The 21,214-nt window shown below is 34.4% G+C and overlaps 1 protein-coding gene and 1 pseudogene across 2 annotated transcripts; both read left to right on the top strand.

The window, feature by feature from the left end:
* Positions 1–6,325: 6,325 nt before the first annotated feature.
* CHB3 (DNA-binding family protein) lies at positions 6,326–20,551 on the top strand. The gene is made up of 8 exons (XM_022280081.2): positions 6,326–6,464; positions 9,223–9,764; positions 11,036–11,556; positions 12,191–12,826; positions 13,654–13,820; positions 13,894–14,615; positions 19,723–19,910; positions 20,005–20,551. Exons 2-8 carry the CDS (start codon positions 9,290–9,292, stop codon positions 20,395–20,397), a joined length of 3,102 nt encoding a protein of 1,033 aa, XP_022135773.2. The 5' UTR covers positions 6,326–6,464; positions 9,223–9,289; the 3' UTR covers positions 20,398–20,551.
* Positions 6,473–7,850, top strand: LOC148211661 (uncharacterized; annotated as a pseudogene). The gene is made up of 2 exons (XR_015790268.1): positions 6,473–6,676; positions 6,994–7,850. The product of XR_015790268.1 is annotated as an uncharacterized LOC148211661 (transcript).
* Positions 20,552–21,214: the final 663 nt, after the last annotated feature.

Raw genomic sequence — 21,214 nt, 5'->3', positions numbered from 1 at the left:
AAGTAGCAGACAGGATCTGGCAAAAAAATATTGCCTTTTGTAATATTCAAATATTATCAGTCTTATCATTCCTCTTTTAGGTAAGTAAATGAAAATATATATTTATATTTTACTACGATGAAACCAGATACGCCATTTACCACTTAGCCGTACTCATATTAATATATATTTTTTCAATACGGTAAAAGTGAAAAATGTTTTGTTCTAATGGTGCTTTTGCTTTGTTTTCGTAAGGGTGTCTTTTTGCCTCACATGAGTAAAAAAATGGCTGAGATAAGTATAAAATTTTAAATCAATATGAGCATAGTTCAACTAGTTAAAATATTTATTTATGATTAAAAAGTCGTGAGTTTGAATCTCCATTCTCAAATATTGTACTAAAAAAAATATAAAATTTTAAAAACAAAAATGTTATTGTTATCAAAATGGAGGAGCTTAATTAATGATTTTTTTTTTCTTTTCAGTACTATATAACTTGGGTGGTCATACACCAATACCTCTCCTCATAGATCGTAGATTCGAATTTTTTATCCATTTTATAATGTAATGTTTTAAAAGAAAATTTGGTAGTGTGAATCACAAATATTTGAAAGAAAAACATTAAAAGATCAGCTAAGGATTTTAAAAGAAAATTTTGGGAGGGTGAATCACAAATACTTGAAACAAAAACATTAAGGGCTCATTTGGTAACGTTCTCGTTTCTCGTTTCTCGTTTCTAATTTTCTTAAGAAATCTAAGCATTTTGTAACTAATATACGTTTCTTATTCCTCAGTTTTAGAAACATTCTCAAAATTGTATAGAAATTTTGGAAACAATTAAAACAAATTCTTCTGTTCCAATTTCTAATTTGTTCCAAAACACAAATAGAAAGATTATTTTATCATACTTGAATTCATGGATGTTGCGATCATGCAATCCATTTTTCTTTATTAAAAATGAAGAAACAGAAACAAGAAATAGAAATGTTACTAAACCAGCCCTAAAAGATCAGCTAAGAAATTTGGTGTCTTCTCGTTGCTACAACCAAATGACTGATCAATCTTTTTGGTTGAATATATAATTTATTCTTTAATATAAAGTTTTTCAATTTTGTTACTAATTTTGTAAGATTCAATATTATCGTATGAAGTATTTAAAGTTGATAAATATTACAAGAATAGTGCCAAGACAAATTAAGAAACATAGATGTTTTTAGTGAAACATAAATTTTTTTAGTAAAGTGTGCGTCTGGCTAGCTAGCATAATTTTTAAAGAAAAACTATAATAAATGACATAAAACAAATATGTATTTACAAAAATTTCATTACTTTTTGCCCCTTTTTTCCTTAAATGTCACAAAAGGTCTCATGTACAAGTTTGCCATTTACCTACTTTTTATAAAATTTTAAATCTATTGCTATATAAAAATATATATTATTCGTCCTTTTTTCTATATTTATAGACCATCTTGGATATAGTTATTACATGTTAGATAGATTTGGCCAAAAGTGGATAGATCTTTTATTTTACAAGTGGAGTGTTTATTTTATTAAAATATTAGGTATTTTAAACTCACTTAATGAAAAATCAACACACATGGGATAAATTTAAAATTTTTCAAAAATCAAGGATGTAAATGAAAAATAACATAGATATTAGAGGCAAAATTACATTTTTCCACCATTAATTAAATATAAAGCTCTTTTTGGTACAATAAATATAGGGCGTTCATGTTAACCATAGATATATAAAGCTCTACTATGGAGTATGGACACCACAATTTCTAAAAAATAATAATAATAATATGCTAACTGGTAATTAATTACCACAGTAGGTTTTTTTTTTTTTAATATTGTCTAAAACCAAGATATAAACATATACAAACATAGGTCTAAACTCCATACTTTGGTGTAACCCATAGTGTGTATACCACTAAATTAAAGGAAAATTATAATGGATAACAAAAATCTTTTACGTATTTCAAAATATGTCACCTGCGTTTAAAATTTTCATTTATATCAAACACTCATATCAGTAGTACATCAAACACTCGTATCAGTAGTATATTAGATATATATATATTGCACAAACACTCATATTAGCAATATACCATAGGTATATCACATACATATTACAAATATATCAAACACTCATATCAGCAGTATTTCAAATGTATATTACATAGATATATCAGTAGTCAGATATATTACAGATATAATACAGATGTGTATCTTGAGTAAAGTTGTTATTTAAAATTGGACCTCCCTTTTTTTAAGTGTTATATTTGAAAAAACTAAATGTAGTTACTATTTTCTAATTTTACTAAATTTTTTTTTGTCATATTTTCAACTACGCCTAAATTAAATCATTATCGTATGATTGATATACTCTATACCATTACTTTCTCTCTTTTTTGTGATGCGTTGGATTTCAAATAGTAATTAAAAAGAAGTGAATTGATGAAGATATAATCCCATAATATCAAACTAAGCATCAAAATTGTGATGTAAATTAAAGTTTTGTGCCAATTTTTAAAATATAAAACAAACAACGTAAGTTGTCTTAAGATTTTGATTATCTCATTCATATAACAATATATAAAGGAGCAATTATGAAAGAATTAATAGTGACTTATCTTTTTATGTGGGGTGTGGCAATAATATGATATATAGACGAAGATCTTGTTAGGTCACCCTCTAAAAACAAAAATAGACAACAAAATCTTTTATCTTTTTAAAGATTTTGATAGTTTTTTATTCATGTTATGACGTAAGAAGTACAAATATCTTTTATTGGGGTTAATAATAGAGATTCCCAATTAGGGTCACAAGACACAAAGACAAAATATTTTTAGTAAAATATCCTTTTTGGTGTTTGAAATTTGAGTTTTTTTAGTATTAAGTATAACAATACGTGCGAGTGGACTTCAAATACACGATCTTTTAGTTGAAAATATATATCAGCTCACGTTAACATCGTTGCCTTAACCATTTAAAAAAGTGAAAGTAAACAAATTGATGTGACAACTTTTATTAATTATTAGCTTATGTGGCAACTAAAAGATAAGCAATTACATTTTTATTGGTGATCAGCACAAAGATAAGTGCTAACTAGTAAGCACCTTACGCCTAAGTATTTTTCTTCTGCCTTAATTTTTTTAACAATGCTTAAGTATTTATCAACGAGTGTTAACGACCCCACGTTAAAAAGATAAAGAGACTTAACATAAATTTTATAATAGATATGAATTACTCATCTCATTGTCACTTGATTTTGATATGGAACTCTATAAATATTAATATATATGATACTGTAATCTTGATTAGTGAGGTCTTCTGCAAGAAGATAATCTCAATTATGTGATGCTCAATCCCATACTTCGAATTTGAGGAAGAATTTGGGAATTCCCACAGAATATGGTTTGTTGAGTTTTAGCTTTATGAAATCAAACTAGAAGCTTGATGAAAATTTTGAATAGTAATTGTAGTTTCAATCTTGGCCGTCTGAAGAAATTTTGAAAGAAATCACAAATTATATGAATTTCTTTTCGTAAGTTCCTATTATCTCTTAAAAAATAGAGGTATGTCTTTATAGACGATGAATGTGTCAAAAGATTCAAAGGGCTTGAGTGATAAACTCACTGCCTCGATGAAAAAGCCTTCATATGACATTACCAAAGTTTTCAATTTAGCTTGTGGTCTAGGTATAAAATACGAGGAATTTAGGACAGCCATGTTGTCCAAACCACCTTATCCTACTTACAATCAATTTTTGCTTGCTCTTTCAAGGCTCGTGAACAGACAGAGGATTTTACTCCAACAGACCTCAAACTCCCGCCAATCCGAGTCACAATTTTAGCTCAAATATGATGCAAGTGATAGATCCATTCACAGCATGCAGTACATCAAGTCACTTAAAACTCCAACTACAATTCAAACCCCAAACCAGAAATTATGTGATAAATATGTGGAAAATAAAATCACACTGGTATTTGATGCTGCCATTCCTTCTCTAACTCTCATTGAAAGATGAGACCTCAATTTATGTAGGCTCGGAGTATGTTTGGGAGTGATTTTGGTATGACAAAATCACTTTTGTCATTGTCAAAATCACTTTGTCATTCATCGTGCTTAACAAATTAAAATTTTGATTTTAGAAAAATATAAAATCTATTAAAATTGATTTTTAAGGTATCACTTAGAAGGCGATTTTGGAAAATCAATTATTCTCGAATCTCTTTAAGGTGTACCGCACATGTCTTAAGAGATCCTGGTAAGATTTCTTCCCTTTTTTTTATCCTTTTGAAAGAGGTCAGATTTCTTCTTTACAACCTTATAAAAATAAGGAAAAAGTATATATTTTGGCAATATGGAGAAGAATTATAGCATATTTTCTACCCAAAAAATGAAGGTTTATCAATGCAATGACTTTCAAGAAAGCTGATTTTAGTATCAAATTTCTTTAATCATCCCCTACTTAATTTTTACCATTAATTTTCTTTATCATAATTTGCATGAAATTAGTTGTTATAATTTATTCTTCATATTTATGGCCAATCGTTATACAGGATAATTAAAGTGCTCGAAATGTATTTTTATTAATTTATGTTAAAATTATTTTTGTAAAAAAAGTTTACTTATCGTATTAAAAAATTTATAAAGTTTCATTAAATCTTACTCACTCTTTCTAGGTTTGTCATAGGTTTGTCATACTGATCTTAATCTTTGGTTCTCCCATTTATTCCTTCTACTAACCAAATTGCAGACATAATTACCGAGCCTTTAGCCTAGGCAAACTTTTTCATATTCGAGACAAACTTGGAGTTCAATCTTTGCCCCCACTCCAAGTTGAAGGATGATGAAAAACATCAAATGGTGTCGAACTATCCTAGACCAAGAAATTCATTAAAAGCCCAGCTGGCTTTCTTTCCTTTTCCACAGCTGGTCCAACAACTAGTCTTTTATTTTGAGCTTATTTAGGAAAGTTTTGATATCCAAAACTTTTCCATATGACAGCATATCTTTTGGGCTCAGTTAGGAAAGTTTTGATATCCAATACTTTTCCTTAAGAGCCTATCTTTTGCAAATACTTTGCTGTCATTTTTTTCTCCTTTTTCATGTCTTTTGTGTTTTTAGTATAAACTAGCCATGTAACATCTTTTCAAATCAATCAAGTCTAGAGCAATTCATTCAATTTCTTTCCATAGTTACGTCATTTGTTTTATGGTATCAAAGTTCAAAAGATAGAATCCGACGAGATTGGTGAGTCAAAAAATAATCATCATATTGAGTAAATATGTTAAAGATCTCATATTAAAAAGATAAGAGATTTAACAAAGATTTGTAATAGACATGAATTACTCATCTTATTGCTAACATGTTTTGAAATGAACTCCATAAATATTAATTGCCAGCACTCATCTTTTGTTCACCATCATTAAATTTTTTACAAGTAGAGGAGGGAAATGTAGAAAACTTCTCTGTCAAGTGTCCATCGTCGATCTCCCAGTAGCCACTTGGCCAACCTGTCCTCCTTCTCATTCATCGTGCTACTCTCTCTTCCTTTTTTATTTTTTTAGTACATCATGTGAGAGTGGGAGATCGAACTCACACCCTTTTGATTAAAGGTATACGTCAATTATACCATCGAAGAAGGGGACTCTTTTTTGTGAACTATGTTCGCTTTGACAATCTCTCTTCTTGATTTTTGGGTATTCTAAGACATGATCAGATTCAGAGTTTCCATCACAATATTCTCCCATTTCTCTCTACCATTCCATGTGTGTGCTTGCGGATGCAAATGGTTGAAGATATATGAATCTCCAAGGTTCGTGTCTTTGGACCTACTGCAACTCCAAGGTTGATTTGTGGGTGCTTTCGTAAATAGGTATCTTCTAATTCTATTTATTTTTTTTAGAGGAAAAAAAATCTATTTTCTATATCTTCCTTTATATATATTTATCTCTTGGCTGTTAATTTTTTAATAGTGGTAGTAGGAAATATTTAAACCACCTAAACTTTTTTTTGTTTTTTTTTTTTGAAAAACAAACCACCTAAATATTATTTGAAAAAATAATGAAAGAGAAAATGTTATGTAAACTAAAATTAATAAAAGTTGTCAAATTATTAAAATTGTGGCTTAAAAATGCCAAGTCACTTTTTTATTAGTCAATTAAAGGTCCACTTAAGGGCATAATTATTTAGAATCATTTTTTAAATCTCAACCACTTATTTTATAAATAGACACCAAGAACAATATAATCAAATAGACACCAAACTCAACTCTCATGGATTAAAAATTTATTTTATCCAAAAATTTTTAAGATTTTATGATTTGATTCCTCGTTGAAAATTGTGTATAAATATATAGTAAAGGTTTTGAGCATTCTATACATAGAGAAACTTAAAAAGCAAGGAGAGGCTCAGTGTTGAAAGATATGAAGATCAGTCCAACCTTTGGCATCACTCTCTTTTTGCTTCTTTTGGTATGCAATTTCTTTACTCTTACTCCTTTTTGCTGCTTGTTAAGTTCGTCGTCGATCGGGGACGGATTCCTCGCGAGTAACCCATCCCTTACTAGGGACTTCTCGTTCCCTACCCCTCTCTCAAATAGCAGGAATGGGGACCTAAACGTCCCCGCATGGACGACGAGGATGGGGAAGACATTCCGTTTCCAACCCAATCACCTCCCTTCTTGGTGTGTTTCTCAAAGATAATTTTTTTTTTTATCCACCAGATGTAGGGTTTAGGAGTTTTAAACTAAACAATTTCAACCTTTGTGTGATTTTTGAAGATAATTTTAGGGCTTTTTTTGTCCGAGTTCCTACAATATTTGTCGTTAAACCCCACTTTCTTTTTCTTCTTAAACTTTTAATTTCATTCTCCATTGAGAAACCTTTGAAGTTTTCAAAAGAAATTGGGCATTATTACGAGAACCTAAGCTTGTAAATGGTGATATCTCGATCATTTACTCTTTTCTTATTTCTTTCATTTCATGGTGGGGCATTTAATTAGCTTGTCAGCAGCATAGAATCAAGATATGAACACTGGAGAAAGGTGATGGAAGACGAGCCATTACCAGCGAAGAAAGATTGCCTTGATCATACACAGCTTGAAAATAAAAAGTCTTTCGTTAGGGATATCGAGCCACGGCCGAGTGTCATGTTTTATCCCAATGACGTCAAAATAAAGTTTTTCATGAAAGATATAGAACCACCACCAAGTGCCATGCTTTATCCCGATATTGTCAAAACAAAATTTTTCGTCAAAAAAGATGTAGAGCCACGACCAAGTGTCACAATTTATCCAAATGATGAGAAGATAAAATTTGTTGTCAAAGATATAGAACCACGACCAAGTGTCACATTTTATACGATGATATCAAGACAGAGCATTTTGACAAAGATATAGAGCCACAACCAAGTGCCACATTTTATTCCAATGATGTCAAAACAAAGCTTTTCATCAAAGATATAGAGTCACGACCAATTTTCACGTTTTATCCAAATGATGTCAAGACAAAACTTTTTGTCAAAATATAGATCAGCCACGAACAAGTGCCGCATTTTATCCTAATGATGTCAAAAGGCAAGTCACTTTATAATCTCCATCGATAGATCTTCGTGAGAAATTTCATGTTTAATAAATTTTAAAAAGAATATTATATTACCCAATATTTGTTTGCTCCTTTTTTTTTAAAAAAAAACAATTGTTAGTGATTTTTTAAAATTCATTTTTAATTCTTTTATGAAAATTGTTTGAATTATGGAAATTCATTTTTAACAGAAAATTTTATGTAATTATGAAATTTATAGACATTTTTAAAATTGACACAAAATTGAACGTTGTGATCCTTTTAAACATAAAATTCAATTTTATGCATGTAGTTTTAATCTTTATAAAATATGGAATTGGTTAATGATTTTACACAAAATCAAAATTGACATCGGTAACATTATTCATTTCTTGTTTTTCATTTTCAGTTTTTTAAAAACATAAATGTTTGGTAACTGCTTTTATTTTTCATTTCTTTATAGAATGTTTCCAAAATTCTTGTTTTTTGGTTCCCGTTTCTTAGTTTTCTTCAAAACATAAATAAAATCGTTATTTTATCATTTTCAACTTATAAAATGTATGATAAATATTTTTAAAAAATTAATATTTAATTTAAAATTTTAGAAAACCAAAAATAAGAAATAGTTACCAAAACCTGCTCCGTTTCTTTTTCAATAAAAAAATAATAATAAATAAGAAATAGTTGTCAAGTTTTATTTTATTCATTAAAAGAATCCAGAAGTAGGAAAATTACATAACAATTCTTATTAGATATTTTTTGTTACTTGACCCAACCAAGTCTATATAAGGACTTGAGCACTCCAAAAGTAGTTAGGGTATCAGGGTGTCGCTTTCCCTGATGAAGACTCGCCACAAATCAGTAGGTCAGAATTTCCCATTAGAGTTGGTCGAAATATTTTTTCCATTATATATATACACATATAAGATAGAGAATATCTAAAAATTGTCTATTTAAATGAGGATGCTAGCGGATAATTAATCAACCTTTTAAAATGATAGTATCTAAAGAAAAAAAAAATAGAAGTAGACGATAAAGCATTCTCAAGACCAGAACCGACCCGAACCATGTGAGTTTGGAATCCTTGCTCCAAACCCTACAAATTTAAATGAGAAATTTCCTAGGAGAGGTGAATGACCCATTCCCACCCTTCATACACTACTAACTCCAAAATAGACTTTTTTTTTTTAAAACTAAGAGTTTGTTCGATCAAAATATTGCATAAAAGACAATCTAAAATCAATCGGTAATATAACATCACATCATAAAATTATCTATAAAATTATTAACAATTTGATTAAACCACTAATTTTTGATAAAAAAAAAATTGTGAGTTCGAATTCTCAATTACTGTATATTAAAAAAAAACAAAAAACAAATCAACGAAGCATTTAGCCATCAAAATTGTCTTTTTAAATAATTCTTCTAACATAAAAATTGCAACATAAATTTGAAGTGAAATTCAAAACTTGTTTTTTTCACTGGTTGTATTAATTTGTTAATATAATAAATACCAAATCAATATAAATAACATGTCAAAAAAATAAATATAAATGAATAGAGCTTTGTAAAAATTAGATTTTTTTTTTCTCTTTTCCCTCTGTCTTTGGAAGCAAAAAATTAGAATTGTAACTTCAATGATGGTTCTGAATAACAATATAATGAATCAGCAATGGAGTTCTCAAAAGCAAACACTATCGTCTACGGCTGAATCCAACATCGAAGGAGCGTCCTTAGATGGAGGAGAAGCGCCGCGACGCCGCAAATTTGCCGGTGAACAGCACCGATTCTCCCTCATCGGAGCCGCCTTCGTCGCGTCGTCGAGCCGGAGCTCAGAAGCGGAAGGCCAGCGCTCTTGGCGTCTCTAACACCTCCTCCGCGCCCTCCAAACGTGTTACTCGGGACAAGTCTGCGCTCTCGCATCCTCAAAATCATAGCGGCCCCTTCACCCGAGCTCGACTGGGCCCTAACAATGTCGCTGGAACAGCATCGGGTAATGCGGCTGGAGGTCTGGCCGCCGCCGCCGCGGGATCGGTTAAGCTGGAGGGCTCTGTTCTTCATTCGGAAGTTCAGCGTGGAGAGGCGATAGTCGCCGCGGCGGAGGAATTGAACAAGGTGAGTAGATTGGCGAATTTGGAGGCGTCGTTCGAAGCTGATTTTGAAGCTATTAAATCTCGGGGTGCGGATGTTCATGCCGTTCCGAATCACTGCGGTGAGTTTTGGTGTATTGTTGTGCGAGATCCTGATTTATGCAATTTATGATAGGGGTTTGTCAAAATGACCTCCCTGTTGAGAAATGGGGGGTAAAGGAGAAATTTAGAAGTGAGACCTTGGTGTTTAAGTACCGTGAAGAAAAGCTCCCCAATTTTCTTTCTTGTGATTATAAATTCAGCATCTCAATGGCGAATATCTAGAATGTACATTTTTGGCTTCGTTTGTCTGTTTCAATGGAAGTTCAATGCACGAACGAGAGTAGTTTAAAGAGAAAATGTGTATAAGGAAATGGTGGAAGAAAGAGTAGTTACATGTTGGGCTCCGTTTGCTTTTCTAAAACTGTGGTAGAATGCAAGAAAATGAGAAAATTTTTTAGCCCTCTTTAAAGTTAATGGTGTTCGGGTGAATTGTGAATAAGGATGGTTTAAGCAACAGGAAATTGGATCCCCTTCATAACTTTCTAGCTTATTTGTTGTGGCTTTGTTCCATGCTTCATTTTGTAGAAAACCTCAAAGGGTTTCAAAAATACAGGGCACTTCTAATGAGTAAGTGAAAATATTATCTTGTCATCTTGTAGATTATCGCATTGTAGGTTGGAGAAAATTCGGGGTTTGGGGCCTTGTGTCAATACCTAAACAGAAAAACTCTCCAATTATTTAATCTTTTTTATTGTGTGCATGTGTGTGTGATTTTATTTTGTGACTCAATGACGAATTGGATTAGGCTTCAATTGTCTATTTCCATTGAAGTTCAATGCATTTTTGAATTGGCCTCAAGATGTAAACTCTAAACCTGGTTAATTTTTTGGTCGTGAGTGAGTGATTTCTGCATCAGCAGCAGCCTAAAATAAAAGGTTCATGGCAGTGCACCAAATCTTCTTTATCTGGCTACTTTTATGAAGGATGATCTATGCTGTCTTGGATTGGACATTCTAAGGTAGTAAGCAATAGGTGTCTGTTGTATGTTTCATGGACATGAAGGAGTTTCGATCAATAGTTTCTGTTCCCTTTTTTGGCCTCTATTTCTTGTGTGCATGGTTTGCCTCTTACAGCTTCTCAATTAGCTAGAATATGTAGTGAGTTTAAATTGACCTAGTTAGCGGATTGCTTGCTACCTTAGAATTTAACCCTGCAATAAATTTAATCCTTCCATGCTTGACAAGTTTTTCCTTTCTGATCCCTAGATCAAGCTTAATCTGAGGTTTTCTTTCCTTTATTAGTAAAGAGAGATCCACAAGTTTATTAATTGTTGCTTGATATTTGTTTTCAGGTTGGTTTTCATGGACAAAAGTCCATCCTATTGAGGAACGCACGATGTCTTCTTTTTTCAGTGGAAAGTCTGGCACTCGAAGTCCTGATATGTATATTGACATACGTAATTGGATTATGAAGAAATTCCATGCAAATCCTAGTATGCAAATTGAATCAAAAGATTTATCAGAGCTGGAAGTTGGAGAACTGGAAGCTAGACAGGAGGTGATGGAGTTTCTAGACCACTGGGGTTTGATTAATTTTCATCCTTTCATACCCACCGATTCCACTTCAACAAGTGACGTTGACGATGAAAATCTGAAGGAATCTTTGGTTGAGAAGTTATTTCAGTTTGAAACATTAGAATCCTGCCCATCTATTGTTCCAAAGACTAATGTTACCACCACAGCCCCACCTAGATTGCTCCGAGAATCTGCAATTCCTGAGGAGATGGTGAGGCCTGAGGGTCCATCTGTTGAGTACCACTGTAACTCGTGCTCTGCTGATTGCTCTAGGAAACGGTACCACTGCCAGAAGCAGGTTGGTTTTCAATTCAAAACTCCCTTAAACAGTTTATTGTTGGAATATCAAACTTGTATTTTAGATAACGTGGCTGCAAAACCATGTCATTTGGTTAAATTTGTGTGTATTTATATACTTTTTACTTACTTAGGGGGCTAGGTTCTTTAGTTTACTCTGGGCTATAAGAGAGGGGCGTGAGGTGAGGAAATGGAAACAAAATTTTGTATCTTAGTGTTTTTTCTTCACCACTCATGTCACTTGCATTTGTAAACCATATTATTAAATACTAAATACTTTCCGAGTTTGAGTTGAAATGACTATGTCAATATTGTTGAGGATGAATGTTTAAATTACTTGGAGTTATCTAGAATCTGTGTAGTTATTGGCTGTGTTTCATTAGGCTGAACTTTTAGTCCATCTTTTGATACATGCCTGAATGTAGCTTTGGAAAAAGCAAGATTTGAATTGAAGTTCAAACCAATTTTCTTTTTGAATAACAAGATTGGTGCACTATTTGATGCTATTTAAAAAATAGCTCTAATGCTACTAGGGATATTTAAATATCATGAGTTGTCAAGTCAGAAGTTACATAATATATATATATACACACACACACAATTCCATATCAACTGATAATATTCATCTTTGACAGGCAGATTTTGATTTGTGTATGGAGTGCTTTAACAATGGGAAATTCGATTCTGATATGTCTTCATCAGATTTTATTCTCATGGAGCCTGCTGAGGTTCCTGGTGCTAGTGGAGGTAAGTGGACAGATCAGGAGACTCTCCTCCTCCTTGAGGCTTTAGAGCTTTACAAGGAAAACTGGAATGAGATTGCAGAACATGTGGCCACCAAAACTAAAGCTCAATGTATATTGCACTTCATTCAAATGCCAATTGAGGATACCTTTCTTGAATCTGAGGACAATGTTGAGGTCAGTCCAAAAGAAACTGCTGTTCCACCTTCAAGCGAAAATGATTCGTCAGTTCCTGCTGATATCACTGAACCAATGGATAATAAGCCCACTGGAAAAGAGGCTTTGAATGTAGAAAATGCGAACAAAGACGATACAGGTGAGGTAAAAGTTGGGCAGGAGAATTCAAAATCAGAGGATGTTGGAGATAAGGCTGCTTTAGATAAGTCCAAATCAGATGATGGTGGTCAGAAGGTTTCTGAAGACATTGCCTTGAATGCTTTGAGGGAGGCATTCGAAGCCATTGGTTATGTATCAACACCTGAGCGCCGACTGTCATTTGCTGATGTAGGGAACCCCGTCGTGGCATTGGTAAGTTGAAAGTTTGAACATAAGAACTAATTAAATAGGTAGTCCTCCTAATTTTTTTATCAATCTTGAATAACTTTCTATTCATTAGTAGATCCCAAATCAACTATAGTAGATTTGTCATTTGTCAGATCAATATAGGGTGATTTCATTGTTATTCCGAGTCAGGTTAGGACTAGGTCTCTTGATTTTGAATTTCCTTGTTTTTCATTAAAAGCATCTAAAATTAAAACCACTATTTAGATTTGTGCAGTGAACCAAAACTTAGAGTCATCCCTTAAGTTGGTTACTTGTGTCTGTTGAACTTGGTTTCTGGAATTTTCATCAATATTCTTAGTCCCAAAGATGGATACTTTGGATGACATGGCAGGCATCTTAATTCTTGTTAGCCTATAAGATGGAGCAGTTTGATGTTCACTTTGTATGAACTTTACTACTTTGCTTGGAGATGTATGTCAACTACGTAGCTTTTGCAAGCTTCTTGCAATATTTTCCCTTTCCTTTAATCATTATATATTTCAGTTCAAATAACTCTCTACGCTATAAAACATAGGTTTATCTTGAACCTGCCTTAGCCTTCTAGAATTTTGCTAAGTGATCTGTGTTTGTACACTATCCAAGTTCTGGCAGTTATCTTTACAAGTTCTCATTCAGTGGCTGTTAACATCACTCAGACTTACCTTCAGTTTAGTTATTATCATGTTTATCATATTTATAGATGGAGTGCAATGCTGAAGCTTATACTCTTTGTCCCTTCCCAGGAATAAGCACTCCTTATAACCATAAATTTCAGTTCTGATTGTTTAACTATTTAAATATTTCTTTTGCAGGCTGCATTCCTTGCACGCTTAGTTGGATCAGATGTTGCTAGTGCATCAGCGCATTTTTCTTTGAAAAGCATATCTCAGAAATCTCCCAGTTTAGAACTGGCTACAAGGCACTGCTTTATTTTAGAAGATCCACCAGATGACAAGAATGCACAATCTAATTCAGAGAGGTACTTGACGTTAAGACTTGACATGTTTGTTTCAGATTGGTTCTATTCTTTGATCACACCAATACTTTTGCAGTGTTGTAAATGTGGAAGCTCAGAAAAATGACAATGAACAGTGTGAAAAACAGAGACAAGACGATTCTACTTCAGTCTTAGATGACAGAGCCTTATCAACTAATAAAAGTAATAACAAAAATGGTGAATCTGTGACAAAAGAAACAACAGTGGATAATGGAAATTCTTCAGATGCTATTAGAGAACATGATCCAGTCATTATTCACGGTTCAGATGGAACAAGTAATTTGAATGAATTGAGAGAACCAGAATTGCTGAAGGATGAAAGAACAGGCATTGTGAAGGAATCTGAAAATCTAGAATCAAATTTAACTACAAATCCGGTTGAAAAGTTGGGAGAAGGAACTCATGTTGAAAAGCCATCACAACCAATATTGTCGTCAGAGGATGTACATATGTCAGATTTGGAGCATGCTGAAAGAACTGATCAGAAACAAGTTCCATCTCATTCTGCCAAAACTTCAAAAGATTTAGATGATGTACCAAATCCTTTACCCTCTGTGAATGAGCCTCAGCCACTAATTGCTGCCAATTCAGTGAAAGAAGCCTCGAATGATGGAGCTGTGGTGCTTGATTCTCACAAAAAATATGAAACTTCACAAACTGAAACATCTAATTCTGTGGTTGACCAGGGAGCAAGCACGGTCTCTGATTCTTTGCTCTCAGCAGACAATGCAATGCCACAACCAGTTAACCCGAATTCGGTGATTGAAAGTGGAGCAGGTACGTGTTTTCTTTCCCTCTAGATGTAACATTGTAGTTTTTGGACTTCCCACCAGTTTCAGTTACATTTTGCTGTTTTGTGAAGAAATTTGTTCAATGCTTTCCAAAGCTTTGCATGTTTTACGGGGATGGAGAATACAAGTTATTTTCTTTTGAATAATATTGACTTTGACTTGTTTTTAGGAAGTTTCTCGTGTACTGTGGTGTATGTTTCTGTAAAGAAGGAATCATCAAGAAAAGAACCGCAAAAGGAATGAAGGACTTCGTTGTTAAGTTTGCTATGAATTTTGAACTTGGGATTGTCCAATGATAAAATGCCTAATCTTAGAGAAAATCTTGTTTCTTAATGGTTCGATAAATTTCTTTTCACCTGCAAATAGGAAAATTCTTTCCTTCAAATTAGACAAGAGGTTAAGCTATATTTGATCATTGTCTGCTAGTTGTGATTTACTCTCATCCAATCAGTCCGAAGTGCGATTCTGACTTTTTTTTTTTTATTGATAAGAAACCTGAAGGTATATTAATCACAAAAAGGCAAACAAAACAACCTAAGGGCTGGGGGAAGAGTGATCCCCCACCCGGCTGGAGCTATAAGATGACTTTCCAGCTGTTCATAAACATGGAACTGCCGTAGTTACAAAAGAATTTCCTATAATTAAGACAGCACCCGGAGGAGGTGCGTCACACTCCTACAAAAGAAAAAAATCTCGAAAGAAGAAAACTTATCTTCAAAGTTGCGGCGGTTTTTTTTCAACCAAATGTGGCAAAGGAGAGTTCTAGCAGCACAATGCCAAAGAAACTTTGCCTTTAAAGGAAGCGACCAGATCACTAAGACCTCTTGCAACCAGTCATCGATTTGCTTGGGTAAGCAAATGGAAAGACCAAACAACTAAACAACTACATCAGAAATGACCAACCTTGAGCAGCAAATGGGCAGTGAATAAAGATATGGTTAATGGACTCATTACTTTTTAGGCAGAGGCTGCACAGCGAAGGGGAAATGGCCCAAGAATTACACATATTTTGAAGGATGTCCTGAGTGTTTAAACTCTTATGAGCCAAGGACCATAAGAAGACTTTAACTTTCTTCAGATCTCTGAACTTCCAAATAGCAGGGATGAGGGAGTATTTCAGCATGGAGTCGACTTTGACAGCTTCAAAAAAACAGACCATGTGGAGAAAACACCTTATCCTAACAACCAGTAGACTTTGTCTTTCCCTTCCCCTAAGTGAACCACATCCAGCAACTTAATAAGACCCAACCATTTTCCAACTTACTCCATTTTCCTGTTTCGAGTTCCCATTTTGGTGAGTAAAAGGCATCAGGGAATCCATGAGGGACTTCTTATGGGAAAGGGTTAATGAAGGGGTGGCTCGCATTTGATTAGGTGGGAGATCATCTCACGTCCTCTGGCTCACTGGGTTCGAGTATTGGTAACCTAAGGTTGCATAATGGGGCCCTGTTGGCCAAATAGTTGTGATGTTTCTTTAAGGAACCAGATGCTTTATGGCTTGATCATCGTGAGTAAATACGGTGGGCACCCTTTTGAGTGGGTCTCAACTTGTGGGTGTAAGGCCGTTCAGCATTCTGGTTTCCACTTGTTCTCTCAATTTTTAAAATGCTTTCTTGGGATGGTACAGATCATTATTTTTTGAGAGGATTGTTGGGTGGGAGATAAGCCTCTTTGTGCTTTGTTCCCTCGTTAATATCATCTTTCTGATAAGAAGTTGCTGATGGCCTCAGTTATGCCTTCCTCAAGTCCTAACTTTTCTTTCTTGCACTGGAGTTCTTTCTTGAATTAGTTTTTTGTGCGGGAGGGGGCTCCCTCTGCCCCTGCCCCTACTGCTGTACCTCTTTTTTGTGAGTAATGCATACACACTTTTCTTATTGAAAATAAAAAAATAATTAAAATAGAAGTTCTAACTTTTCTTTATCGTTAGGCTTCCATCATCCTTTATTGGACAGGGAGATCGTGGAAGTGTCTACCCTTCTTTCTCTTCAGGGTAATGTTCAGGTGTGTTCGGGGAGGAGGGATATTCGTTTTTGGGCTCCCAACCCTTCTAGGGGATTCTCTTGTACCTTAGTGTTCGACGTTAAGGTACTTGCAACTAGATTTTAGAAGGTAATTAGTGACTATTTCAAAGAATCTATCAGCTATTATAATGAGATATAAATTGTTGATCAAGCGGTAAAAAAGGTTTAGAAGCAGCATTTTTCTTCTTGGAAGAAAGTGTAATTTTCTAGGGGGAAGCTTACCACAATCCACAAAACCAATCAGTTTTAAGTGAAGATCTCGCTTTATTTCTTGTCCTTGAAAATACCCTGTCTAGAGAAAATTATGACAGATTTCTTGTTGGGAGGGGGTGGGGAGAGTTGGGTCTAGGGGTTGGAAATTCAGAGCTGAAGAACATTGTGCTCTTTTCTATGGGGTTATGACATTTTTCCTTGCAGCTTGATTTGCCTTCTAGCATAAGATTATTGTGACTCTTGAGAAATTAAATGGATCAAATGGAAAAAACCTGCTTGACATCTTTTCCTCATCCATGATGTTAACTTAACTTCGTGTTTCAGGATAGGTGTTTTTGGTGCTCTGAGTCATCCAATATTTTTTCTTTCAAATCCTTCTTCGAATTCATGGGATGTGAGAAGTTGAGGGGGGAAAGTGTAGCGGAGACTTGTTTGAGAAATTGTCTCAAGAGAAGCATGACTTCTTTAATAGACGAAGTGTCCTAGGTTTCTTGGAAATCTGATTCATAGTATTTGGAAAGCTTGTTTCTTTTGGAGTGATAGTCCCTCAACTCAATAGGGTCTTCTGGAGGCATCTTGATTGTGCAGAAATGGTAGCCTTTCTAGCCTGGGAGTGGTGCATGGATCTGGATCATTTACTTTATCCATTCACTTTCATAATCGGGATAATCAGTCGAATTGGATTACATGTGTCTCCTTGTTCTGTGACCAAGGTTCCCCACTGAAAAGTCCAATGAAGGCAGATTCTCTAGATCTACCTAGGCTTTAAATACTTCGATTGACGAGTTTGGCTTGTTGGATCCCCCTTTTGTAAATGAGAATTTCACGTGTTTTATCATGCGTTTCATTGCAGTCTGCTGTAGTTGGACATGCCCCTGTTATCAAAGGGTGAGTGGAGTTCTTTCAGTGGTTTAGGCAATCTATCTATCCCAGAATTAATTCTGATCGTTAGTCTATTTCCCTTTCTTCTGCGTGTATATCAGGTGGGATCCTTGTCCTCTTAGACAAAAAATTGTGGTTAATATTCTATTCCTCAGTGGTGGTTAAGTGATGTGAGAGGAAAGTGGGAAGACTTTTTCCCCTCGGGACAGACAAGTAAAAAGTTACAATAGTTGCTAAAGATGACATCAAAGTGAAACAACAAAAGAATTACAGAAACCTCCCTGAATACTAGTCACACAAACCACCCTAACCCAAAACTCAAACCCCTCGAACCCCCATTTGTAATCACACAATCCTAAATACTCCCTACAGGAAACATTCAAAATAGGGAAGGAAAATAGCAACCTTGAATCTTTATCTAGAGATATTCATCTCGGACAATCTTTCTTTAGACAAAAGACGATTTGTATTAATACAAGAAACAAAAGAACAGCCTAGAGGCAGGATGAGAAAGCCCCCTACTTCTTGATACAAAGATGAAATGACCCTCCCCTAATTAAACACGTTAAAATGCAATATAAGTCCTAAAAATTTCAAATTCAAACACTTTTAAGAACCAAAGGTAAGCTGAATCATAGCTTTCCAAACAAACGAACTGCTAAGTTTTGAACAACCCAAGTTCTGTAACACCCCACCACCACCACCACCAAGCCTCAGATATCCTGCTAGTTCTCATAATATTGACTTCACCGCATTACTCCACAACCTTTTAGCTCTTCCCTTGAAAAAAAAACAATCCCCCTAATAATTGTTCCACATTTCCTTTTTAGTGCATGATGAAAAATCCATGGTAATCCTGAAACATACAACAAAGCCTTTCTTCCCTTGGGTCGTTATTCTGGGATTGGAATGTGTCTCTGTCTTTAGTGATAAAGAAACAGGAAATTTGATACATAAAAGGACTTGAATTCTCTTGAAGAAAGCAATAGCCTAAATTCAGAGGGAGGAGAGAAGTAAACTTCTAAATGTGTATGAGTTGCTAGTGCAGATAGAGGAAACAAGTTAGAGCCAGATATCAAGAGTTTCGTGGGAAGAAACCAGATTGTAACCCTTCATTTCTTTCATAGAATTGCCACTTTCAGGAGATGCAAAAACTTAGTTTTGTCTCTCGTGAATGATAATGGAGTAACCACTCAAGGGGCAGGGAGGTGGAAAGAGAGGTGATTAATTTTTTAACCTTTTGTTTGCACCACCTCAAGTTTCTAGGCATTTTGTGGATGGGTTAGATTGGCGTCCTATAAAAGTAATACAGAGAAGGCATAGTTTAGAAAGGCCCTTTATTTTTATTAAGCAGGTAGTGTTTAGTTTTAATGGTCGTTGGGGCCCAATTAAGACTTGATGACCTTGTTTCAAGAGTGTTTGGAGACTATTAAATTTCGATTTTATAAAGGTGTAGACTTCTTTGAAAGAAGTACTATTGATGATCCTACTATGAATAAGATCTTCATCTACCTACTCCCAAGAAAGAAAATTTTGGCAGAGTGAAGGACTTCTAGACGATCAGTTTTATGGCTTAGTCTTTATAGAAAGGACAAACTATTTGACCATTGGAACTACGTCTGGTTCTTGTGCACGAGATGGTATGATTTCTTGTGGTTTTCTTTCTTGCTTTCGTTTTTAGAGGATTTCTCATCCTTTGTTTCTCGTAATCATTATATTATGTCCCGTGCAAACCATGTTTGATCTGCTTTGCTGAATCTTTAAACGTGTGGGAAACAGTAGTCATATTGTGATTTGCTGAACTTTAGGAGTCCTGAGAACACTCAGTTATATGTTATATAATGAATCTTCTTTCATTTATGTGATTAGGAACCGTTGGGCGAGAAGTTATTGGAGATCTAGAACTGTTGAGTTATTTTATCTTTATAAACTGACTGTCTGTATTCTTTATTTTACCTATGTATTTGTTCTTAACAGGTGATAATCAAAGCAAGGACAATAAAGAAGAAAAATCCAGTTGTACAAGTAAAAAAGAGGATAAAATCGATAAGTTGAAGCGTGCTGCAGTTACAACACTCTCAGCAGCAGCTGTGAAGGCAAAAGTTCTGGCTAATCAGGAAGAGGACCAAATCCGTCAACTTGCCATGATATTAATTGAAAAACAGGTATCTCAATCGAAGTTGGTCTTCAGTTTTCACCATTGTTCTCCGTCCACGCTTTTGACTGACATTTTCGTTAAACTACCCTCTGTTTTTGCAGCTCCATAAGTTGGAAAGCAAGTTGGCATTTTTCAACGAGATGGATAACGTGACAATGAGAGTGAGGGAGCAACTAGACAGGTCAAAGCAGAGGCTTTTCCAGGAACGTGCTCAGATAATTGCTGCTCGACTCGGCTTACCCGCTACATCGTCACGAGTCATGGCACCATCGTTGCCTGCTAACAGAATGGCCATGAACTTTGCAAACTCAGTTCCAAGGCCTCCAATGGGCATGACTTCCCAAAGGCCACCGACATCGGGACCGGTGGGTATGGCTGCTACTAATCCTAACCTCCAACCCCAACCCCAATATGCAACCACCAGTACCACAATTTCTGGGAGCTCATTTCGCCCAGCAAATCAGGACACAATTTCTTCTGTTGGGACCAAGTAAATCATTATTAGCTTGCTGGTAGAGATTGCAACCCTTTTAATACAGTAGAATTCACTTCAAGTTTACTGTGTAACCTGTTTATTTTTAATGTTGTATTATATCCAACAAGCAGATTTCGAATTCTGAGAAATGAAAATATCTACTTCAGCTGCTAGTCTTTTCGTATTCACTGCAGGCTTCTTGGTCTCTATTTTGAAAGTTTATTGCTTCCCTGGCCTTACTTTAATGGGTTTCAATGGGGATCTTTTAATTAAATTGTATTTCTTAATTCTCATTATAATTATGGTTAACATATCTATTTAGAAAAGTTTGAAATTGAATCATAGATGGTAATAGATGGCTACTAATCTATGCTCTTTTAAAAAATATCATTCATATTTTCACACCAAAGGGAGAATGAAATTCCAAAAATTGTTATCTAAAGACTCGTCTGGTAACATTTTTATTTTTTAGTTTTTTTTATTTTTAACGAAAAAAAATATATTGCACAGTTCCAATTTCCAAGAATTCAATAAAATAATATTTACATACAATTGTGAAAATGTTCCCAAAAAAAAAGGAAAACCAAGAACCAAAGTTTAAGTAAAATTCTTAGATTTAAACTAGTCCTAAACTACTTTGTTTCTACCTTTTAAACCTTTTAAGGATCGAATTAAATCCTTTAAATGGAAACCATCCTTCTTTTACCAACCAATTCTTTGAAATCATACTTTTCCCACCATAAGTGAAAAACAATTATTTGAAGCAGTTAATGGAGTATTATTGTAATCTACCCTTAATTATTGAATTAATTTTACTAGTTTCCATTAGCATACCA

This window comes from Momordica charantia (genome assembly GCF_013281855.1).
Source record: "Momordica charantia cultivar OHB3-1 chromosome 4 unlocalized genomic scaffold, Mcharantia_2.0 BLBB01000004.1, whole genome shotgun sequence".
Taxonomy (NCBI): domain Eukaryota; kingdom Viridiplantae; phylum Streptophyta; class Magnoliopsida; order Cucurbitales; family Cucurbitaceae; genus Momordica; species Momordica charantia.
The sequence above is the reverse complement of the archived record's forward strand: the minus strand, read 5'-3'. Positions and strand labels throughout refer to the sequence as shown.